General features: G+C 38.2%; 1 protein-coding gene across 1 annotated transcript; it reads left to right on the top strand.

The window, feature by feature from the left end:
* LOC139152068 (uncharacterized) lies at window positions 1-24005 on the top strand. The gene is made up of 9 exons (XM_070725159.1): window positions 1-460; window positions 14055-14190; window positions 15651-15881; window positions 16194-16361; window positions 17747-17911; window positions 19981-20145; window positions 20581-21219; window positions 21340-21474; window positions 22047-24005. Exons 1-9 carry the CDS (start codon window positions 95-97, stop codon window positions 22052-22054), a joined length of 2013 nt encoding a protein of 670 aa, XP_070581260.1. The 5' UTR covers window positions 1-94; the 3' UTR covers window positions 22055-24005.
* The last annotated feature ends 2231 nt before the right edge of the window (window positions 24006-26236 follow it).

The following is a 26236-nucleotide window of genomic DNA, read 5'->3' as shown; positions in this document are numbered from 1 at the left end:
GTTGTTCTGTCGTGACGTTTGATAGTTGTGGATATATATAAGCCTTTGAACAGTAAACACAAACCGCAAACGCTGTTGTATTGCTGAGACAAGAATGAGTAAAAACAGTGTCTATGTTCTGCTTGTGTTATACCACATCATAACGGAACAAGCTACTTGTGACAGTATATGCCAGGGCCATGATCGATGGCAGCAGAGGGATGTGTCGTTCGTGGACGGTTTTTCTCACTACCTAGATAACCACTTAATTTTTCAAACCTTTGCTACCAGTATATTGGATTGTGTCGAAATATGTCAAACGAGTGGCGAATCTTGTCAGTCGGTCAATTACTGGAGACGTCAGAGCCTTTGTCAGATTAATGACGCCGACAATCTAGAAAATGGAATATCTGAGGACTACAAGGCAGAACATGGCGCTGTTTATGTCCCAAGAAATGCTTTGTCATTATCTGCTGTTGAGGTAAGCAAAAATTTTTCGAAAACTTAAGTCTGGATCAAAATTTAAATGTTTGCACTAAGTTTAAGATATGGCGTGAAAGCACGATCGCTTGGCGAGTGACGATAGACGCAGTGAAAGAGGATAATAAACAATGAGACATATAAAACATGACGATAGTTTACAAAATCGCACATGACCTTACGGTAATAGGACTCGCTATGTTGAACATCACTACAAAAACCTGCTCGAGAAGTTTCAACTACGCTTACATGGCGTCTTGTAACACAGCAGAACAAATCCACAGAGACAGTAACATAAAGCAGTACACTGTATGCAATAAGTGTGTGTAAAAACAACATATACAACTGACTGTACAATTATACATAACATAACAAAACGAAACATCAAGCAGAATGTAATACGTTTCGCTCGAATTGTCTGAGTACGTCACTAAGGGATAGAGTATACTAATTGTAAACAGGGTGATAATTCTTCCCATGAAAGAACAGTACCGCCGGCATGCGGCAGTATCTCATAAAAACAAGGCATTGGTTATATAGACTCACAACATAAAAACCGTATGATTCGTGATCAAACGGATTTGTTATATACTTTCAGAATGTGTGTTTGTAAAATCATTGAGTTCTCGTTCACGTACACGTAGATTAGATCATTCGTTCGCTCGGAGGTATGAAACCGGCGACCGTTTAATAGCTATCTACGATCTTTCACCACCAGGGATCTATCCAAGCCTTGTAGCAAGGCAATGATTCGTCAACCCAGATATTTTCGACATAGTATCGTGTAACATTCTTACTCCATTTTCAACGCCTAGAACTGTCAGCGTATTTAGAACCAAGGCACAATATATCAGCTGAAAGAATACCAATCGTATGCTCTTAAATTGCTGTGAGCACCTTTGATTTCAAGTTCGTTACAATCTGGCGTTCGTATGTGAGAAACCATTGCCTTTTGATATTTTAAGCCTCGGTGGTACTATAAATATCTTCTCATTATTTTATTATTTAAGTTTCAAGCTGAGGGAATGTTATGTTATCGTGTTCAAAAGATGTGTAAAACTGCTTCTTACTACTTTTGTACGAGAAATTATGGTAAATTTGAGTATATATATATATATATATATAATATATATAATATATATATATATATATATATATATATATATATATATATATAATTTCTGAAGGCGCGTCCAGAAATATGCACAGCCACAAATCGACTGTAGACAGTGATTGTGTTGAAACTAGGTCCCAAGTTGCCGGAGAAGTTGTCAGTTACAGTCTAGGAATACGATATGCTGCATTATGTATTGACTAACGAACATTGTGGGAGAGCTTATTGTTTAAAATCTGCCTCGTGTATGTTCTAGCGCGTATAGTTCAACCGATGCGTCAGAAGATGGCAGTTAAGACTTGAAATTACACGGATGTTTACCGTACGATACGTCAATAACGGCCGTCATATCAAAACGTATACTAGAGCATTGCCTGAAAAAAATTTCCATAAAATCGCGGGAAAAGATGGTATAATATTTGTGGAAAAACAGTACAAAGAGATGCCGCCAGGGGAGCTTAAACAGAGTAATCATGCAGAGCCTGACGCTGAATATAATTCGATAATAAACCTATGCTACGGACAGATGAACTTGATTTGTATGTGAAGTGCAATAACATGCCCTGATTAGCAACCATATTTCGAGTACATGAAAGTTTGCAGCGAGTTAATTAATTTCACAGTTCCGTCAATGTGACGTCAGAATTTTTGACTCACAAAATTATTTTGACAGCATAGAAATTTGATCAGGAAATATGCCAAAAACGTACATGTCATCAACAAATAACCACTATATTGTACTAAAGCGATGCCACGTTTTATTCACGAAAAGCGTTTAGTACATCAGAAGGATGATCAAGGCCAACAGGACTCCATGACAATTAATCACATAGCCAAGTACGAAGTACAGCCATGAAGTGATATCTGCTAAGCTTTGAGTGTATGGAAAATGTATATGTAAATGTAATACACTATCTATCTGTCCACATTACGTAGATTCTAAAAGATATCTATCTGTCCGCATTACGTAGATTCTAAAAGATAAAAGTTTAATAAAAACTTGATGTGTTCATCATCGAAATAAGCGACTGCTGATGGTAGTAAATCTTTGTACTGAGTGAAATGGGATTACTTGAAAAACGTTTGTTTAGTAAGAGTGTTCTATGTCATGTCAATGAATGCACCAGCATGACGAGGATGGAGACAAGAGAGAAATGTCTTGTAAGAGCATACGTTATCCTAAATTGTGATGCCTTCTAGATTGAAAAGTAAACCTGTTTCCACATACGCCATCTATCAACGACTAGTACAAATAATAAGAATAACTCAATTTATGGATGTAAATGTCGTAAATTTGAAAAGCAATTCATCATTCCACACGAAAGAAATAAATCTTCGTTGATTGCGAAGTCATACTGCGTTCATACGTGAGCCAGACTTTTTGAAAGTTGTTATTTCACATTCTACTCTCAAACAAACACCCATAAAATGCGACTTAAAAATGTTGCCAAATAATCCCTTTTACCTCTGCCTATCCCCTCTTTCAACCCCCAACCAACAAATTCATCATCGGAACCTTCAAATTATTATAATTTTATGAGGAGAAACAATAACTATTTGATCTTTTCGCGTGTATTCATTTGGTGTTAATTTCTGAGAATCACTACGATTTCTTACCCAACAAGCAAGTATCAACAGCCAAAGATACTGATTTCTTACCCAACAAGCAAGTATCAACAGCCAAAGATACTGGAAACAATATATCAGTTAAATGGAAGAGTCAGCATTCGATTAAATTCTAGTATCACAACCAGATTTAATCTTCAAGTTTGACCTACGAATCCCATGGATATTGAAAATTATTTTGAAAAAAAATGAATAATATTCGAACTGAAAACTTGCCGATGACTGCTCTCCATGCAATGACACCAATACTCATGGTTCCAGACTAGTATATGCAAGTCATAAATAGCACGAAAAATGACTTGAAATGTTACGCCCTAACAACATGCAGCTTTTACAGGACAATAGGCTTTAATATTTTCCTTGCTTGCGATTAAAATGGACCATATGGAAAGGCCGAGTACAGCAGTTAAATATGATGAAAACATTAAAACAGAAGAGTTACTGTCCAGCTACCTACCTGACAAACATGAATTATGGCTTAGGAGATCTTGAAATCGAAATTATGTCAGTAAAAGTGAAGTAATCGACATGAATAAGAATGATGCCAAGTGAATCCAACCTATAGGAAATAGTGTTTTATCCGGACCATTTACTCCATGTTAAAACAGTGAATGTGATATCATCAACGGCAAGTTATGACAATGCATGCCTTGTATTACCTCGGTTGCACTGGTATATATCAAATGAAAATCAAATTGATGTGAAGTGGAATCCAATGAGATGCACTAAGGCGAGGGCAGTTGAGTAATAACAGTGATATAACGTAATATCAGGACGAAAACAACTATTTCATGATCATAGTATTTCTGCCGGTGTTCAACCCTGATGAATAGTGATAAGTAATTGCCAACCCTGCTAATTTATTACTATTGCTAGAATGATCAGTGAGAAAAAACCCACACCTGGAATTTAATATGTTGAATCCGACAAAACGATTTTTTCATAATGGAAAACTCCCTAAAAATCTTGTCCATATTATGGACCGATTGCTGCCGAAAGAAGACTGTGTCTATCACTTTTCAGTAATAATATCAGTCAACATTTATGTTATCTTTCAATATAATCGGAGGTAAACGTGATTTGCGCGGGCCAAAACAAGATTACGTTTACATCTTTTAGTAAAAATTTATTACCCTAAAGAAAAACTGACAAAAAACATCAGTTTCGTATGTCTACTGTTAAAATAATGACGCTAGACATTCTGACAGTACATCGGTCCATTAAGTAATGCTGCAGTAGAACAGATTGATTCTACGCCGTGTTGCTTTATTGGTAAGTTCCCATGTTATTCATTGTGCAGAACATGAAAGGAAAGCAGAATACAATAATGAGAACACACTATTCTTCAGATGCGACGTCTGTGACAAAGTATACCGTAGTACATTTAGCATACATTTTACATGTGGGGAAACACATTCTGGAACGAAGACTCGCCATAAATGGGTGTAATTCATGACCCCTGCAGGACCAAATACTTTATTGGACAGGTACGAATCCATCAGTTTTATTAATCATCCCGTAGAAACTGGCCATTTTCAATGGACTTCATACCTAATTGCAACTCAGGCTTATATTAAGACAAATTTGTCATTTTCTTGCAGGCTCATTTTGAATGCCCCCATCTACCTCTGATCCTGACTGTTAGAAATTTGGCCCAGAGATTGTTTTTCATTCTTGACACTAGAGTAAAACTTCCTATATCGTTGTAAACATAACAATAGGTCCTATATACCGTATATTCCATCGGAAGATGAACCTTAGTTTGATATATATCACGTCGATGCGAATATGTAATTTTAGCCTTATCATGCAGTTGTGAATGTCGGTAAGATTCGAATCGTACATTGGAAAAATTCACATCAGAGTGAGGTAGTCAACTTGTTTAATCGATATTGAAGGTGGTTCTGTACACAGGAAGTTTCCAAACAACTTTTCTTCAAATTCATTGATTCCGTTAAGACTGCATGAAGGACACTACAAAAATATTTTCAAATTTCATAACTTGTACTTTAGATGAAGCGTTAAGATTCATTTCCGGTGTAATAAAGCAATCAAATTAATAAAAACACTCTTTGTAACACATGCGCATGATATTCATCCTCGATTATTTATAAACAAACTGAATAAATCGACTGTTTGATATCTGGAGATTGAAAACAAACTACCTTACGAAAATCACTGATCTAGTTTATCAAAATTTATTAATGGAACCGTCAATTCCTGAAAATCAATCATACAGCGATTGAGCCATTTACAGATTTCCATTAAATGTGTAAATCTAACACCTTTGTTGACTGATTTAAACCTTTCTCAGTTATTTTAAATGCCATGATCGATATGTTGAACTATTTGTCAAAAATGAAGCGGTTACATTGAAATAGGTCGTCATACATACCGCAATTAATGACAATAGTCACTGCATAACTGATGTGAATTCTGTAATTAATAATAGACAGACCTATTTCACTTTATAATGTCTCAAATGATGAATCGTGAAAACTGTGTTTCCGACATTTTAATATTATTCAACGTTTTAGTTATCAGTTACTGAACTCGCAAAAACCACGGGTCCTTCAATCATCCAATGTTAGATTATTATAACACAGTGTCTACCTTTCTGTCTTTCTGAACAAATGATTGCACAAATTGGGCGCTATGCCTTTAAGACTACTTTCCAAAATTTCGTATCGTAAAGCATTATCTCAGTCATGTTTTTGACACAGAAAACTGGAATATGTTCTCCCAATCAGTTAACTTTGACATTTTATCTTGATAGTAAACATACTTTACGATTTGGAAAGTTGCCATTTACAGTACAATGCTTTGTACTTTACGAGTGGAGTGATTGATTTACAATAATGAAATTAATATGATCGTTCACATTTCGATTTTATTATTTTATTTGAACAGATTAATCTGATTTATAGCTTTATTCAAGGGTTTCCTACAAAATGTTACTTTCCGTCAATTAAAGTAACACACTACAAGAAGAGTTAATTGTTTTTGTTAACTTGCTTCCTTTTAACAGATAAGAAGTTTTATTACCCGGGACGCTGTTATTTAAATTTCATTATTGCGTTAAATTCCAATTGAATTGTGGCGGTTGACAATGAACTAAGCGAGCATGCACACTCTCAATTTTACCGAGAATATCGTGTTGCACACGATGACGTCCTCTGACGATAAAAGTGGATTTATTCTCTGCACTCTGAGAATGGCCACGCCAAATGGCACCGTTTACTTTCTCTGTCGTCTATCTAGTCGACATCATGCACTGATTGACGTCGATCAGAGCTATCAATGGAAATGAATATGTTACGGTCTCTGCTGTCGATGTTACACATACACACACCGACTTTCTTGTCCAGCATCTGTAAAGCCCACAGTGAAATGCATACGTCATCAAAATACGGAAACAGTCGTCAGGAGGATGCTAATCATACGTTTACATGCTAAAAGAAGAAAAACACTTAAAATGTAAATTTTCAAGGGGCATCAAGAAAAGAAAGCGAATTTCGGCATCGTCGCCCCATTTTACAGTACAAAGAGCAGTGCTTCCAGCTTTCAAATGATGAAGTTGGACGGTGGAAACACGGTCAAGCAAGAACTATGAACGAATTCTTAGACAAAATAGGGTTTCCCTCATAAATTGTTTACGATAGATCTCACTTAAACTACAAGGCTAAGACACACAAAATGGATGATCCATATATATTTATGATATAGTTTTTACCTTCAATGTGTTTGGGAAAGGTATCTGGTACAACAGGTCTCTGTGATTCAGAAGAACACCCATTATTTTTGCCCGATTTACAAGTCTGTGAACGTCATGCCTTACTATATTACCATCACTAGTGTCTCTTCTCATATGCAATAGTGTCGTAAACAAGTGACGAGCCATATGCAATGATGTCGTAAACAAGTGACGAGCCATATGCAATGGTGTCGTAAACAAGTAAAGGACCGTAAGTGGCCTTTCGTGAGAAATAAATCTTTTCAGAACAATCACAGCCAGCAGTCAAATTATTGGAAAGCTTCCTTTCAGAGTGAGCAAGATAACTGTCGCGCATCGCAATCTTTAACCATATATACTCAGCTTGATATGACTTTCTGAATAGTATTTTATGATAATCCCACTGTCTATTGAATTTCAGTATTTATCTTTACCGTTTTGGCAGTGTACGTCAACGGCAAATTTTCCAACTCTAAAGGTCCTACTGTTAGTTCCTAGTTATGTATAGACCCATCCTGATATCTTTGGGAACCTTAAACAGGCACTTTGGTAATCAAAATTTCATTTTCCCGTCGCGGGACATTAACATTAAGTTTTTTTCAAATATCTAGTAAATTTCGAATTATTCGGCCACCTGTGATTTGAATTCATTACATGAAAGAGAATGGTTCAAAGTTTCCATTATCTACTGAAACTGGAACTTTTAAATGTTTTTTCTCGAGTTGATTACCAGAGGATAAAAATGCGAATATAATTTGTGAAAGCCCTTATAGCTTAACACATGAAGGAAATATTGACGAAGCTTACAAGAGACTCAATGTGACATTGTGCCCCTCTTCCAGAATCCTATTTTGTGATCGTGCAGCATTGTCAACTTTTAATAGAAACTGCGTAGTTATTGCTTTATATTGCCATTCTGATCTGAATTGAGAAAATCATGAGCACTCCCATGCCTAGCTATGCTGCAAATTTTTCTGGTTTGCCGGCCAGCTAAATTCAAGCCAAAAATAAACCGGCTTGTTTGTCAGTAAACGGATTGTTTCGAGTTGTGAATTTTGGCTTATAATTGGCTTTCTGGCATGCCAAGTCTGGTTCTTGTGCATGCCAGTTTGGGTTTGATACGGCATATATACATGCCAAGTACAGATCACTTCAGCTTGCCAGTAAGCCAGTTAGTACTAAAGAATGGTTTACAGGCAATCCACTATTATATGAACTAGGCTTGCTAGCAAGCCATGTTTAAGATACTGTGGCTTGCCAATATACCAGATAATGCTGAACAGTAGCTTATTTTTAAACCAATACCACACTTCCATGGATCAATAGTAAGCCAATTCTGGTTCCATCTGGTTTGAAGATAAGCCAATATTACTGCAATGTGGCTTACAAACAAACCAATTTCTGACTAATTCTGGTTTACAGGCAAACCACTGTAAGGATTCCTCTGGTTTACCAACAAGCCATTACAAGCTGGCTTGCAGGCATGCCAATCTATGGCTTTTTGTAGGGCTTGCTGACAAACCAGTTCAATATTAGCCATATTTCCGGGGGGGGGGGGGGGGGGAGGGATAATTATTTCTGACCATCCTTCAAATTTAAATTGGATGTCTTCAAATTTTGTAGACACAGAGGAGGATTATCATCCCATGGAATGGCCTATTGGGTCCTCTATGTGATGGAGCTACACAAAGCAGGACTGTAAAATATCTGAAACACAAACAACAGCTGAAATAGTTAGAAATCCTGCAAGCTACATTAAAAAAAACAACAACAATCATCAAAATGAATTTCAGACTAACATTTATTGCAATTTACAAGAAATGAAACAGTCTTTGTTGCAACATAATTGAATCTAATACTTACAAGGGAATACTAAAAATGACATTCTTATGAATGCTACTTGTAAAATCATACTGATAACATAATTTAATGCATCTGATGCAAAATTGCTAGCTGTTTCACTGGAAATCCCCTGTACACTGCAGACCACTCATAATTGTCAGCCATTTACTTCTCATCCCAGCTTTGTCAGCCAGAAGTACTCTACAAATTGAAATGTTCCTTTCACACATCTGATGTAATCAAAGTTTGAAACCCTACATAACTAAGCAAACCTAGCACAACATTGTCTCTTTCCATGCTGCAGATATAACACCTTCAAGAAACAACACAAACTGTTTCCTCCTTTATAGACGAGCACACCTAAACAGGGCTGCTGCTTTGCATCTCGTCCACAGAATGTGAGTTTCCAGCATCCTGCATATAAAAGATGCAAACATTCAAACTCTGCGGTCCAAGATGAGCTCCTGGTAAAACACTCAGTGCCCAGCTACTTGTACAATGAGGGCAAGGCCTAGAAACTGGTATGTTTAGGGAATTTGCACAAGTATATAACAGTCATGTTCTTAAACACATATTTGACTGCAGGAACACAATTTTCAAGTCTTTCTTGGTGCATCAATAATCTGACATGACTGCTCAGGGCAAGTCTCTCAGTATGACAAAGATAGCTCTTACAAGTTACTGTCAATGTCATAGGCTTGCTGCAACAGTGCACTGGCAAAAAGTGTGTGAAACTACGGAGTGAATTTCACGATAATGAATTTCAATTCAAGAATATCAAAATGATTATTACAAGACAAGATATATCAGAGTCACAGTGCAATGTCCTTTTGAGACTTGCAAAGAAGTTAGTAGACCTTTGAGAAAGCATTTTATCACTCTGGCTATGCAACCCTCATCATTGATGATATACTTCACATGTATGTAGTTTGAAATAAGTAAATGAGGCTCCATTAACTGTAACTTTTGTCTACTTCTTCAGTATTTCAGTACTGTTTATCAACTACAATTTCTTGGTCTACTTTCCACAGCATACTAAAATGCGAAGTTTTATAGCCTGTATATTGATCATTTTTATAATTGACTAATGAAGTCTTGTACGGCCCTAAATGAAATTTTCAACAATAACAATGCTACATGTACATACTGTATTGAGTAGCTAAACATTGGGGATTTCATCATGCTTCAATGACTTAATGGGAAACTGCAGTTGATAAGCAGAACAATTGTACTGGACTGTTAACACGCTGGGTACATGGATGTAAATGCAGCTGTGCTAGTTATTTTTCTGACTATGCTATACTGGGGATATTATTTTAATAGCTGGTAGTCTCTGTTGCTTCTCAGGGCTGGTACAGCTGTGTGTACATCCCTGAACCAGCCCTCTGAAGGTAACAGGGTTGTATGAATTTTCAAGTGTAGTGTTACACAATGTCCATGCACTGAATCTGACAGTAATCAAATCCAGCATGTTGAAAGCTCAATCAGCTGTAACTTTTAGCAATTTCCAAGTAATTTTATTTTGTGCAAAAAAACTGCAGTTTCTTGTTCTACTTCTTAAGGCATGATGAGTGTCAAACATACATTATCAACCCAGTTCATATGTGCATATTTAGCATTGTTACTGTTGAAAATCAAATTTAATGAACACCCTTTGTGCCAGTCCTGAGGGGACATGGAACTATGGGAAAATACTAACCGGACGTGCGGTAAAACATACGACCTATACTTTAACATGGAAAGGTGCAATTTTCGAGTGAAAAAAAGTGAAATACGAAGTGAATATTTATGCTACAACAAGAAAACACTAGTGGTGCATTGGACTAGCTTAGGTAAGTGTTTGTGTGCATTGTTTAGCAAAGTAATATTTTATAACTGTAGATATCGGTGATTTTTGGCACGCGAAGCGGGCGAGTTGTAGACTTTCATTTCACTATGTACAATGTATGACGGCGTAACATGGCCAGTATGTCAAAATCTTCAGAATTATGGGTAAAAATTCAAAATTTTAACGAATTCATACTTTGTTGACTTATGTTTTCATTGCTGTGTTTTTATTTTTGAAATATTTGAAAAAAATTGAACATTCACGTAAATTTGTTTCCGCTGAGCTACTACGGGTCCCTTAGATTCGGGAAGCGCACAGTCATCATACCGGCGCTACTGTCAGCAGGGCCATGTGACACAGTTTGCGTCACCCACTCTCGTATTGAGTCTACAACTTGGCCGCATCGCAGGCTGAAAATCGCCGATATCTACAGTTATAAAATAATACGGAGCTAAACAATGCACATGAACACTTACCAGAGCTAGTCCCATGCACCATTATGTGTTTTCTTGTTTTAGCATAGATATGCATTTCATATTTCACTCACTTTTTCCGCTCGAAAATTGCACCGTTCTGTGTTAAAGTATAGAAGTCGTCATATGTTTTACCACACTTCCGTTTAGTATTTTCCCATAGTTCCATGCCCCCTGGCGACAGGCGCAAAGGCTATATAGAACTCATTTGTCAACAACAACAATGGTTGTTAAACATGTACACAGTACACTGTCAAGCAGAATATTGGTATTCATGAGACTGTTATATAGCTATCAAAACTGCAGTTTGTACACACAACAATGAAGATTCAAAATTGCTAAAATTTACAGCCAATGTGCCTTTACTAATTTGCACAGAATTATGGTAACAAATTTTTTCAACAAGCAATACTTACGTCAAAACCATAACCATTTGTCCAACTGCAGTTTTTCCACAAAAGACACTCTTGAGAACCGAGAAGTTGATGCCTGTTTAACAATCAGGAAAATGGTAAATTATGTCAATTCTATTCTACTTCTATACATCAGACTAAGATTCAATATCAACCATTACGTCATTTCGGACAAATGATTTGTGAGGTATGTTTGTCTGTATTAAATCATCTAAGTTGCCAGGTCGAGGTTATTATCAACATAACCAAGAAATATCATTCATGAAACAGTCTAGTTTTGTTATTGAAAGAATGGTATGAGAATACCTGCATCTACACCATGGCAAGTCAGTTTGCCGTCATGAAAGCCATACAAACACCGTATAAAAGGGACACACACACATCAGGCCCATTTGTTACATCCTTGGCAATCATCATTGATATGAATATATGCACTAGCTGCAAAATTTGAAGCGCTACGGTGAGGCGGTTGGGGAGTTTTGGTTTTTGCGACCTCACTCACCAGTAGCACTACAATGCCGACGGCCGTGTAGAGTTCCACCACATACATGAAATAAGCACATCCCACTGGACGAGGCGTGTTGATGTGAAATGCTACATATTTGCTGAATTTGGTCGTACCGATTTATCACTACTGAAGACAAACACTACACAACACTAACCTTGTCGTTTATGGGGTTTGGAATTTGTTCAAACATGTCGATCGCGTTCCATAAACCATGGATGTAATTTTTTTTTACATCCATGCATAAACATTGACTGAGCGTAGGGCATCCGTGTTTCACTGAGCCGCCTGTACCGGAAGTTGAATGGCGGCTCCCAGAAATGTTTTCGGAACGCGATCGAAGTGTTTGAACAAATTCAAGCCCGGTATAAATTAATGACTTTGCACATCTTACACGGAATATAACACGGAATAAAGCTTACTTGCCTCAAATTCCAAAGACGTCGGTTCTTTCTTTCTACCTCCATGCACAGATCTAGCGGGACTGTGCTCCATCGAGTGACTCGATGCATGGTTGAACCATGGAGGTAGTACCATGGTTGAACGAATGAACACAAATACATGTAGTTTCGCTGTACATAACAATAAACATGTTCTTCCAAAGTCATATTTCGTCGGTGATGGAAGCCATTGCTGTCGACTGTTATATGGGAAATTTTGGAGGTAAACTGACGGGGACTGCCGTAGTTCGGAAAGGACTTCGGAAAGGTGGACGATCGTAGACTGCGTAGAGTACTGTCTCGGCTGCACTGCATCTCGGCTGTGGCTTGGCGCGCAGACAGAGGAATTCATACGCCACTCCCTTTGAAGTGAAGGGGTGAGGATTCCACTAGCCAGCGGTCACTTTAAGAGTACGATCAATCAGCAAGTACAATAATTCTTACATATGTCACGGTGATATAATATCTATAACGAAGTTCACATTGACTCGGGGAATCATTGTGTAAAATTGAACTATGTTAAAGCGTAATGTTACAAAGGGGTGAACGTGGGTCAAAGGTTACGTAATGACCGTGACCGTTGACTTTTTTGAAACACATCACGCGTGGACACACGTATACGTAACGCTCTAAATTATCATCAGCGGTGATTGGCTTGCATATTTTTGGCACGTCATGAGCCATAAATTATTGTGGTTTTTACTTTCGTTGTTCTCGCGGGAAATGCAGACAATCCGACCTATAGGCCCAACATTTATTTTTGCATGTTAGCCTAATGAAAGAAAAATTACGTCATTTTGCGATCAACACTATTTCAGTATTGTCAATTAATTCCTTCAAATTATTGTTTTGATATTTATGTACCCGCATACTTGAAGCAAGTTCTATCTTATGTTCAATTGAAAACATCCCAAAATTGTACAGTACGACAAAATTAAAGCTAATCAATCTGTCGCACTGAATGCAGGCATTGATGCGCACCGTCCTCGCTGTTATCAATGTAGTGACGTGATGTACGATTCTGGTTTAGATATTAACCAGTGACTGTCATGACAATGGCTTGAAAACAGGCCGATTAATTTCAAGTGCATGGATGGTTTAAACTTAAACCATGCTCACAAAGTTGCCACTTGTGGTTGGTTTAAAGATGAGCCAATGAATTTGTCGGTATATAAGCAAACCAACGATGCCAGTGGCTCAAATTTAAAACCAATGAGATTAGACTATGAAAGGCTTAAAAAGAAGCCATTCGGCTTAAATTTATGCCATGACGGGCTTGATAATAAGCCACCCATGTATTGGTATAAATACATGCCATTCATACTCTTTGTGGTGGCGTGACTGCAAACCAAAAAATCTTAGTGGATTGCGGGCAAACCGAAATATTTGAAACTGGTTCACCCGCAAGCCACATACAAACCAAGTGGTTTATTTCAAGCCAGAAGAATTTGCAGTGTATGTGTGCCAGCCAGTGTTCTTCGAGGCAAAGGGGTTATTATCTAAGCCAAGCCTGTACGGAGAAAGACACTTCTGCATGCTGCTGTCAACTGCACTGAGTATTTATGGGTACAAAATGTCAGGGAGGTTTAAAAATTTGAGAATATCAATCATTTCATTTTAGACTTTACCACGGTACTGCGCGTCTGAGCCATGTCTAAATGGAGCAACATGCAAAGAAGACTGCAGTGTACATAATTATATCTGCCTTTGTACGGCAGGATACACAGGAAACAATTGTCAATATAATTCTTCAGTCGGTAAGCCTCTTAATTACATATTTCGAAATAAATTTGAATGTTTGTTGTGTTAAGTTGGATGTCCTTTTTGAACGTGAGGTGATTTTCAACTTCATCTGTGACCTAGTCAAGGCTTGATTTTCACACAAAAACTTTCAAAAGATTACGCTAAAATTGATATATAAAAGCTTTCAAAATGGAATTAAGCTTTGACAGGTAAATTGATATGTCTTGAGATGATGGATGAATTCGTAAAAGTTGGGAGAATGGATAAGTTGATGGATAGAGTCATGGACGTTAAAAACACGGATGGTTTGATCAACACATGGTTGAATGAACAAACTAATCGACTTGCGAATCGTTTGAAATTGCCCTCTCAGAACGGTAAGTTGGATTATTTCAGGGAATCAAGCATGACAAGGCTGTCAGATAAATGATGAGAGTGTCGATTGCCCAACTCTCGAAAGTCACGATACGATTAAGATGAAACGCCACATGGGGAAACATTTAAGCTCCGGCAACATTAAATTGTTGTTTTTCAATCTCTTGGTCACGATTATCAGCCATCATTATTGTCACAGAGTCTCCCTTTTGAATTAAGATATCGATACTTACAAAAATAATAGATTAGGCTTATACGGTCCTGTACATTGCTGGGGACCGAGAGTCGAAACATTGCTTTAACAAGAACAAAATGATATTGTGAAAACTAATCCTTACAGCCACAGTAATAGCTTTAGTCTGAAAAAGGACGTGGAAAATTGTTGCTGGTTATTTCTATATTATTTGCATGTTTCATATTTTCATAAAGCCCGGTATAAGGGAAGCAGATACTGTACATGGGATATCACCGCACTGCCTCGGGTCGAGATAGGTTTTCCATATCCCTTCCATGAAAAGGCCGGTACTTTACTGCATTCATTCACACGTCCTCCGTTTGTGCGTAGATTTTGTGTAACCCCAAAGACACAACATAAAACCCATGTTACTGTAACCATGGACGTACGTCAATACTGTACAATGACAAAAAGACATTGTGAACATCGTCTTTTGGAACTGTGACATTTGTATCATGAATTGTCTTAAGGTAGTATGCGCCTCGAAAGTGAAAGTATTAAACTTTTGCTCAAACTTTCCTGAATGAAACTTTCAACCGTTCTCTTACCAAATCAACAATAAAAATAGGGGGTCATCGTCCAAAGTTTGGAACTAGCGAAACAAATTACCCAAGCTTTTGCGATATTTTCAATTCAAATGGCCGCCATTCCTGTGTTAACTCTATGGGGGAAAATTAAATTTTGGATTTTCGAAAAACTAAGCAGTTGAAAGTTTTTCTTTCCCCAAGAGCTTTAGAATGAGCCACTACAACTGGTAGATCAGAAAAGCATTGTAGAAATTTGAGAGTCCGACTGTCTGTCCCCGAGGCACGTTCTACCTCAACCAATCCATTTCAATATTTCGATATTTCATACCTGCTGTAGGTACCTGTGCTGACACTGCATTTACTTGTATTGACGGTACTTGTATCGATCCAAGTCACCAATGTGACTATTTTCAAGACTGCAGCGACAGAGACGACGAAGAAAATTGTACCTGCAGTGCTGACGATTTTCAGTGCGCTGACGGCAAGTGCATTCCGTCAACTCGTCGTTGTGACGGTATACGAGACTGTTTGGCAAATGACGACGAGAACAATTGCACGGCTTTACCAGGTATGCCATACTGTACATTTATGCTACTTTTTGTCACGTGACCCTTTGTTCTTGCTGCTCATTTATCCAATAAATCCATTGCAACGATTTTAAGATAAATTCACTGAGTTTACATAAACGATGGCACAGCATGATACCAATGAGCAAATTGTCTTTTCCGAACCTGATGCTTCGAGACATAGTGTAAAAAAGCATTTTTTGCATACTTCTGACTCGAGAAAAGGGGTAATCGATGGACAAAATGTACCTAAAGCGACGTTTTTATTTCGAATGACAAACAAACCCTGTTGTTATCTTGTCAATTACATACAGCTGACTGTCCCGTGTTATCTAGTCCAACAAATGGTGACAAAGAGGGTTCCGTGGAGACTCACGGCAGTGTAGCTAAGTTTTCGTGTGATGCTGGTTATACAATGGTCGGACCGTCGGTCCTTGTATGTTTGGATGGTAGTTGGCATAGCAACGCCCCAACATGTCATGGTGAGATAATTTCGATTAATATATACTCAGATAGGCTACACTTTTTATTGTTGGTATACCTGTACATTTGATGGCAACGCAATTTACTCTGTAAATTGCGTTCTTCATCAATTATTGTAACTTTTTGGTATGCAAGGAAATGTTATTAAACTTCTGTCGGTATGCATTTATACTTTGTGCATCTGTTCAAATGTGCGAGACATTGATCATTTCGAGGGTCAATAGCCGCAATTTGGATATTAGATATTTCATTATTTTTGCTTAAATACTTATTTCCTGAAGTATGTCGACATATTAAGGATCAGCCTTGCAAACATGAAGCACTGTACAATATACAAGGCTGTTGTGGACAAATAAATCCTATCCGGATTAAAGAATAACGTCGCACAATATGTACTTATAGATAGTGTTTGCTACTTGAACACTCGCTGTTTTGCCGTAATGTTAGAGGCATAACACTATTCTGTCATGTACAAACATAACAAAATAATGAAAACTGATCAAAAGTTAAACGGCTAACGGAACCTTCACAAGATATGAATCGAGTATGCTGCCGTGTTTCGGTATAAGTACTTTTGGCGTTCGTATAGTTGTCCTTGACCGGTCTCCTTTGAATTCTCTCACATTCCAATATTCCACAAGGCTGCAATAACTCATCGTGAATATCGTTTGCACGCCCTCAACAAATATAATAGGCAAGAAACTACAAAATGCCTTTCTTTATAATCATATACATGTCTTCTTGTGATTATAATCAGCAACAAAGTTCGTTGAAACCTGAGGAATTAATTTAAAAGATAAAAGCAAAACTTTGGAAATCCTTCAAGTATACATGTTACAATTTTTGACATGAAACTAAGAAATAATTCCCAATTCACTCATAAGTTGTTACGATCAATATCTATGCCAATTAAGTTTTTGTTTTAGGATTCATCAGACTTGATGCAGCCAATCTCAGAACATATAACTTTTAAAAAGGTCAATATACAAATTTGTATTTATTATGCTAGCTACACTTATTAGTCGTGTCAATCTCTTCGGATAACTTTGAACAGATTTTGCATGATGTGAAGCTGTCGTCAATTTGATAAGTATGGGCTAGATTTTTATGTGGCTTAACAGTTACTTTTTACAACAAAATCCTATCATATTGTGTTATTGAACTTGATCATTTGAAGATCTTACAAACATGATTTTCTCTCATTTGTCCCGTATAACCATAGACATTTTCGCTGTACTTGATAGTGCATATCACAGCAATGTGTGTCACACTCATCTTTATGGCATATTGATTTTATGTGCTACTTTTGAATAACTTGACCAGAAACGGACGAAAAGAACTTTATTGTAACTGACTTTACTTTCATTTTATTGATGAAATACAGCAAACTGCAACGATCCTGGTAGTCCAATGAATGGTGAAAGTTTTGGCAGTACAAACCACAGCAATTCACTTTACTTTTCATGCATGCATGGTTTCACCATGATTGGACAATATGTGATTCACTGCATAGATGGTTCATGGAGCAGTATCGTACCGACATGCTACGGTAAGTGTAACATGTAATTCACTGCATAGATGGTTCATGGAGCAGTATCGTACCGACATGCTACGGTAAGTGTAACATGTAATTCACTGCATAGATGGTTCATGGAGCAGTATCGTACCGACATGCTACGGTAAGTGTAACATGTAATTCACTGCATAGATGGTTCATGGAGCAGTATCGTACCGACATGCTGCGGTAAGTGTAACATGTGATTCACTGCATAGATGGTTCATGGAGCAGTATCGTACCGACATGCTACGGTAAGTGTAACATGTAATTCACTGCATAGATGGTTCATGGAGCAGTATCGTACCGACATGCTACGGTAAGTGTAACATGTAATTCACTGCATAGATGGTTTATGGAGTAGTATCGTACCGACATGCTACGGTAAGTGTAACATGTAATTCACTGCATAGATGGTTCATGGAGCAGTATCGTACCGACATGCTACGGTAAGTGTAACATGTAATTCACTGCATAGATGGTTCATGGAGCAGTATCGTACCGACATGCTACGGTAAGTGTAACATGTGATTCACTGCATAGATGGTTCATGGAGCAGTATCGTACCGACATGCTACGGTAAGTGTAACATGTAATTCACTGCATAGATGGTTCATGGAGCAGTATCGTACCGACATGCTACGGTAAGTGTAACATGTGATTCACTGCATAGATGGTTCATGGAGCAGTATCGTACCGACATGCTACGGTAAGTGTAACATGTGATTCACTGCATAGATGGTTCATGGAGCAGTATCGTACCGACATGCTACGGTAAGTGTAACATGTGATTCACTGCATAGATGGTTCATGGAGCAGTATCGTACCGACATGCTACGGTAAGTGTAACATGTAATTCACTGCATAGATGGTTCATGGAGCAGTATCGTACCGACATGCTACGGTAAGTGTAACATGTGATTCACTGCATAGATGGTTCATGGAGCAGTATCGTACCGACATGCTACGGTAAGTGTAACATGTAATTCACTGCATAGATGGTTCATGGAGCAGTATCGTACCGACATGCTACGGTAAGTGTAACATGTAATTCACTGCATAGATGGTTCATGGAGCAGTATCGTACCGACATGCTACGGTAAGTGTAACATGTAATTCACTGCATAGATGGTTCATGGAGCAGTATCGTACCGACATGCTACGGTAAGTGTAACATGTGATTCACTGCATAGATGGTTCATGGAGCAGTATCGTACCGACATGCTACGTAAGTGTAACATGTAATTCACTGCATAGATGGTTCATGGAGCAGTATCGTACCGACATGCTACGGTAAGTGTAACATGTAATTCACTGCATAGATGGTTCATGGAGCAGTATCGTACCGACATGCTACGGTAAGTGTAACATGTAATTCACTGCATAGATGGTTCATGGAGCAGTATCGTACCGACATGCTACGGTAAGTGTAACATGTAATTCACTGCATAGATGGTTCATGGAGCAGTATTGTACCGACATGCTGCGGTAAGTGTAACAGAGTTTGAAATTCATCAAATGTAGGATCATATTTGTCATTTTCGTAAAAAAGGAGTTTCATTGGCATCAGTTATGTAATCGTTAGTAGAGATATTGTTTTGAAATTGTTTTCATTCGTCTTGATACGTTACAACTCTATCGCTACTATTGCTCTATTTTGTAGAGAATTTGTCAAATGCAGCTTTATAAAGACAAGAAGGGTAGATATTATTCGAAGGACATAACTCTAGGAACTGAAGGATACAAAAAACCCAAAAAATATAACAGTCGTTCAAGGTCAGGCTTGCTCAGTAATTTGAGTAAACTCTTAAGTTGTCAAACCTTGCTGAACGGATTGTCATGTAAGGATGACCTTACAGGTAGTCTATAATGTCGAATTCGATGATGACTGTTATATTTACGTATCTATTAAACGTATCTTTCATCCATGTTTCGTAATGGATATGAATTAGAGTAAACTTTGAATATCGTATATTCATGACATTTCATAGATTAGCATTGTTTGTTCCAAGCCTTCCAAAGAAGAGATACAGCTGATACAGCTACTCTTCATTTCTCTGTAGCTGACTGTGTCGACCCCGGTATCCCAGACAACGGCACGCGTTCTGGTTCACTCCATCATTCAAACAATGTCACTTATTCATGTGATGCTGGCTACATTATGTACGGAACGTCAACCTCCACATGTAATATGGGAACATGGACCGATACAGCGCCCTCGTGTTTCGGTAAGGGAAACCCGAAGTGGCTTTTGCGTTTTGACTTTCTTTCCAATCATATTCTTTTAGCCTTTCGATGGAAGAGTCATCGATCAAATCGGTTTATTGTTGAAGCTACGTTACAAATTTTTTGTCTATTGTCGAACGTTTTATTCTACACTCAATTGACGTTAGAATATCATGTAGCTTACTTTTTTACTGCACCAGTTTGACTTTGTGTGTCTGATTTTTCATGCATTCATGCATGTGTCTGCTTATTCAGCATGTTTTGATTTGCACTCACATCTCTGAAGCCATCATGAACTATAACTTGACTTAGTGACTCGTCACTAAGCAATTAAGAGTATGGTTGATCATTAAGTCATCCTTTTCCCACGGCCTTCTTGGTATTAAAGTTTGCTGCGTATATCATACCTTTGACAGTTTGCATATATTTCGTTACAGATTTAACTCCATATATGTACTGGGACCTGAGTGGCAAGTGCGCATTAGCAGATCCAAATCCCACGGTCTCCTGTCCGGGTGTCGCCTGCTCTAGCATCATATACGCTAACATCGGAGACAAGTCTGGAACTATCAACAGGAGCTTCAATTTGACGTCCTCGCCGTTCAGTAGACAAATTCACCATACATGTGTGGTCCATTTTAAAAAAAGTAATTGGATAAACTTTGGAGATATGGATGGAACCTGTCTAGCTGACCAAAGTCAGTGTTCAAATGGCATAACTATATCATTTTGGCTTTATTTCGATACACATCTCGCCGATAACGCTGATGGGAATCCGGTTAATCCACGTTACATCGTCTCATCTGGTGGTCAGACCGGTAACGGAAGGGGCGTTGCAATTTTTGTTCGTCAAATGGCGCCACCACGACTCGAGTGCATGGTTAGAACAATAAAATCGAAGACAAAACTGAACGTCTACTCAGTCGCAAAGGACAACTTTCCTAGCGCAGAATGGTTTCATGTCACGATGACCTTCCACCCCATCAATCATTTATTCATGTACTTTGATGGTGTACAGCAGACACCAGACATTGATTCACATGCAGCTGAAAACACTGCAGACCATAAATACACAAGTAAGTTTTCATTGCATATTGAAAGTTGAATATGAACAGGCAAACTGAGCAGAGACAGAAATTTTACAGAGCCTTTTAAAGTTACTCGTCATTTTTATGTATTCTCTTGCCTGTCATTAGACTTTGCAGTGGGAGCTGACAGCGTGAATCCTAGCAATGACCTCGGAAGCGATGCAAGTATCAGTGACCTAAAAGTCTTTTACAGAGCACTGTCATCGCAAGAGATAGACGCGCTCTATCAATACGAAGCTGCAGGTCAGTGTTTGAATATTTTTTTGCAATTTATCGGTTTGGAAATGCTGAAGCATGGGCAGGAGAAAGTTGACGGCTACAAACAAGTTTCAGTACAAAATCTCGCAACAGCTCGTTTACTGCTTTGTCAATTTTTTCAACAATCTATAGTTCAATAGCGATGGAGGCCTTGTTTCTGAAAGCTCTGGTCATATATTATAAATTCTAGCCAAGAAAAATATCAAAACTGCACAGCTCTGATCAAAGTCGGTAACCGGGGAATAAATGTAATTTCACAAGAATAGTGAACGAATAATCCTCACTTCATATATTTGATGGCGATGTATTGGGACTTCGCGAAGGATAAACTAGTACGTATAATACATGTATGTCGCACGAACTTTCAAAAGCCGCAATATCAGGAAAATTATGAATAGACTAGAAGAAAAGAGGTATTTACATCAGCACTTCATATAGTCTCTCGGGCGTGGGAGCAGCTCCTATGGCTTAATAGATACAGAACTAGTGCTGATGCATCAATTTTTTATTGTTGATTCGAAAACATACTGAACTATATTTTTCTGCGTATCTTACAGGGAACTGATCAACCGTTACCAGAAGTCTTTTGCACCTTTAATTTCGCTTATTTATTACATTCTGCCGTGTTTATAATAAATTAGCGTTGGTGGCATTGCAACATGCACCCGAATCGACTTGACCAATATTTTTCTGGATTAATGGTCCGCCGTAAAGGAAATTCCGAATGTGCTTACCGTGGATACAGAGAGTGGTCTTTCTACTGAAAAGGGAATACTTGAAACGATTTATTGAAACTATTTCGACCAGCGTCAAGATAAGTGGACATAAACATTTGGATACGAGCTATAACAGGTTTCCTTGGGGCCTTTGGCTTGTACAATATCCCTAACTCTGACCCTAGTGACTCCTTAGGTCACATGTGATTCACGCGAAACGCTTTAATCTTGCCTTGATTTCATGTCAAGTATTATTATAAGTATCATCCACATGCGAGTTAGTTCGGAAGCTACATCGCCGCTTAACCAATAAATTAATTACTTTTTATGAATGAAGTTGTTTCTGATATTAATACATTTAAAGTTTTACACTGTGCATAATTTTGATCGTTCCATAAGAAATAGGAAGGCAATATTAATCTTTAGTATGGCCTGTAACGTAGTACTACGAATTCCCAAGAATATAGTTGAAGTAATACACTGACTTGCTAAAAACAAATGAGTGACAGGAGGAATAAAGTCACAAATTTATGTTTTGTGAAGCAATCGTATATGAATATTGCATAGATAACACTACAAGTCATTGTAGGTGCTTTATTCCTGCTAATCTGACGGTTTTGCAATACTCAATATAGGTGAGTTTTGATTCCGCAAAATTTACACGAATACTTTTAAGTTTTTAGAACCAATACATTACTTTCTATTTGCAATGTTAAAGGAGAATACAATTAGTTAATGACTTAAACGGGTGGTCGTCGGAACTCTGCTCAAAGGTTGCCAGGGACCCCCCACTACTGATGTAAATACTGTATGTAGGGTACGTTGGCGATTGATGAAAGTTGAAACATGCTTGTTAACAATGAATATTGTAAATTTTATATGTTGCAGCTATGTTGAAGTGATGCATCTAGATATCATGCATGAAATACATTGTTTATAAACAAGAACGTCGCACACGCGCAGTTCCGACGGCCACCCCCCTTTAATCATATTTAAGAAAGAGTTCATAAGTTTCATTAACTCTCATTTCGTACGTGTCTTCGGTATCGATACCCTTTACACAGTAAAAATAGCATTTCTACACAGTAAGTCATAGGTAGGCATAAATTTCCTCTAAACCACTACCACTTGAAGTAGTCCTTGTACATCGCATCAGAAATTCGTAGGGACTTTGTTCAAGTTGATGCAATTTGCTACTGAAGACTATAGTTACCGACATCGATTAAAGCAAAATTGATCTCACAAAATTACACTTCGGTGTTAACTCAAAGTTTTAATATCGTTATTTCAAAAGTTGGACGCTAATTTTAAAGACGGAAATTTTTCGTAAACATGGCAAAATAACATCAGCTTCCCGCCTCTTCCTGGCGATTGTATGATTTGTATTAATCCTCCTATGAAGCATCATACATGAACGATTGCTTGATAAAAGTTATATTGGATATCATCTTCAAAGGATGACATAATGGATTTTTTATGTCTAATGTCTTGAAATAGGAACCACCATTTCATTTCGTCAGTTTCATATAATAAGTCAGTAAACAAGATTAACCTTACACATTGTTATCCACATTCATTTTTTTAAAGACTTACTTAGATTTTCACGTAACTCACATTTGTTATCGAGGATCAATTGATACTTTACTGTTCTTTTGAACTGCTTTGTCAGTTATCGGCAGTTATTTATGAAATCAAATTGATTTACTTTACACAAATTACTATACTGTAAACTTTATTTACATGACAAAGCAAGGGATATGATAATTACTATGAAAAATAAAACACTCACACACTCCATTGATCGGTATCTTGCTTGGGTTACTTCTTACACGACATCGCACGATGTGGGATTCAAAGGATTCTGGGACATATTGGTCAAATATAAACATTATGACAGGTGGAGCTTACCTCCACAGTGATATCACGAATTTACCGACGTTAAAATCATTATTATATAATTATGAGCCACTGAAAATATGATTTCTTAATTTAAAGTGCACAATAAGTTGTAACAACCCTGTTTTTAATGTAATGTAAATGGCCGGGAGAGAGGATATGCGCACTATACCCTGGGACGAGGCTATCTCCTGGTTCTCCTCATCCCTTGCTGTACTAGGTGGTGCGGACAGTTATGTTCAGCATTTTTTAAAATCTAAAACGGAGTTGTCACCCCCGGGAGGTACTTCCATTACTTGCCAATATGTATACGTGCCACCCAATGGGGTGGGTATTTCAGCAACTTGGTCTAAAATGGGGGTATCAATTCACAGTAAACGAGGGTCTAAAATGGGGTCGATTTTTGAGTGCCACACAAGAACAAATTCGAACTGTCAGTTCCCGTCTTCCTTTCAGGGTTTTGAGCTGCACTCAATAAGCATCGATATCTTTTGAAAGAGACCCCCTGGCTTTAGCCAAAGTAAATATAGACTTTGTTTTAAAACACTGTCACTAATTGGTCAGAACTCCATATATGGAAGAATTTTGCCCAATAGAAAGTATCGAAACAAAGTGGCTCTACTACTTCTATCATAACAGGTAGACCATGGGGAAACTAGCAGTGCCTTATGGGCGAACGGCGAGGCTTCTTGTAGTTTGGCATTTTAAAAATCACCAGTCAGACTGTAACTGCAGATAACTGATAATTTCAGAAGCTGGACAAAACTTTGGTGAGGGTGAAAGATAGTTTCTTTCACTCAAATTTTTTAGTATTTCAAAAAATGTTTTTCGGAAATCATGGCTTGGCCAGCAACAACATAGCCGTAAATGCAGTATAGTAGGCTCTGCCGGTAACTCGGTCATGCAAATGCTGCTTATTTCCCGATTACGTTTTTGCAAATTTTGACACTATGACAACGTGTTGAAAGGTCTCAGTCAGAAAAATGTAACAACTTAGCCGGCTATTGAACCACTCTTTTTTGGGAGTGGAGATTTAGCCGACTGGTTCTGTCTCAGGCCTCTCAGCTAGGCGACTGATGCCGTATGTTGTGGGTTCGAATCCGATTGAAAACTATCCGTATTTTCTATCCTGGGTCGGTAACACTGCTGGTGGACAGAATTGTCCCCGAGGTTATCGTTCGCCCAGTTAAAGCGTTGAAATTCGTTTCTTCGCTTCGATAAAGTGTGTATGTGCGATGTATGATAGTGAGCATGCGTGCGTGCGTGAGTGCTTCACGAACTCTACAACGTGTTGAAAGGTCTCAGTCAGAAAAATGTAACAACTTAGCCGGCTATTGAACCACTCTTTTTTGGGAGTGGAGATTTAGCCGACTGGTTCTGTCTCAGGCCTCTCAGCTAGGCGACTGATGCCGTATGTTGTGGGTTCGAATCCGATTGAAAACTATCCGTATTTTCTATCCTGGGTCATCTTCGCTTGCCAAGGTCTCCGCTCCGGGCAGCTGGATGCTTCCCGAAATCAGACCTTGGCTGATAGACCCCCTAAATCGTGTTTTTTAAAGCGCCACCACACGACTGTATGTGACCAGTAAATAGCCAATCAGATAATCGGTTACTACGAATGTAGTGGTATAGGTCTTTTCCCACTTTTTTCTCGGTGTTACATTTACAAGTATTCGTGGTCACTGTTTACATTTCATGCTACTGAAATCTACTGCTGAAATAACTGATGTGTTCAAAACGTCAAAACAAAGGCCCAGCCGCCAGCGCGTCGTACCGCAAGATATCCCCAGCTGTCGCTCAACTAAAGGGAAAAAACATCACCCCGCCAAACTCAAAAGATCGTGGCGCGAAATAGAAAAGTTCTACCCGCCGAAGTAAATCTGTTAAACCACTCCTCCAATTTTGACCTCAACATTTCATGATAAACCCATTACTCAGACGTTGTTCAGACATTGTGGTCCTGTCAACTGGCGCGGCCGGCAGCTATTCTGTTGTTCATATCTTTGGAAAATTGTAAACATTGTGAGACGATGAACAGGATTTACAAGAACAGAACATAGACACGCCGCGGGAGAAACAACTGGAAGCATGGCTCGAAAACATGGACTAAGACTTTGTGAAATATGCTAGAACTG

The sequence above is a fragment of the Ptychodera flava genome, chromosome 15 (assembly GCF_041260155.1).
Source record: "Ptychodera flava strain L36383 chromosome 15, AS_Pfla_20210202, whole genome shotgun sequence".
Classification (NCBI taxonomy): Eukaryota; Metazoa; Hemichordata; class Enteropneusta; family Ptychoderidae; genus Ptychodera; species Ptychodera flava.
Note: the sequence above shows the minus strand (reverse complement) of the source record. Positions and strands in the feature narration are given on the sequence as shown.

What these genes read in the sequence shown, in the direction of transcription:
- LOC139152068 (XM_070725159.1), top strand. Translation starts at nt 95, where the DNA reads ATGAGTAAAAACAGTGTCTATGTTCTGCTTGTGTTATACCACATCATA. An exon ending in TCAATATAATTCTTCAGTCG is followed by an intron (nt 14,191 to 15,650) that starts GTAAGCCTCTTA and finishes TACCTGCTGTAG; the next exon opens with GTACCTGTGCTGACACTGCA. An exon ending in CAATTGCACGGCTTTACCAG is followed by an intron (nt 15,882 to 16,193) that starts GTATGCCATACT and finishes AATTACATACAG; the next exon opens with CTGACTGTCCCGTGTTATCT.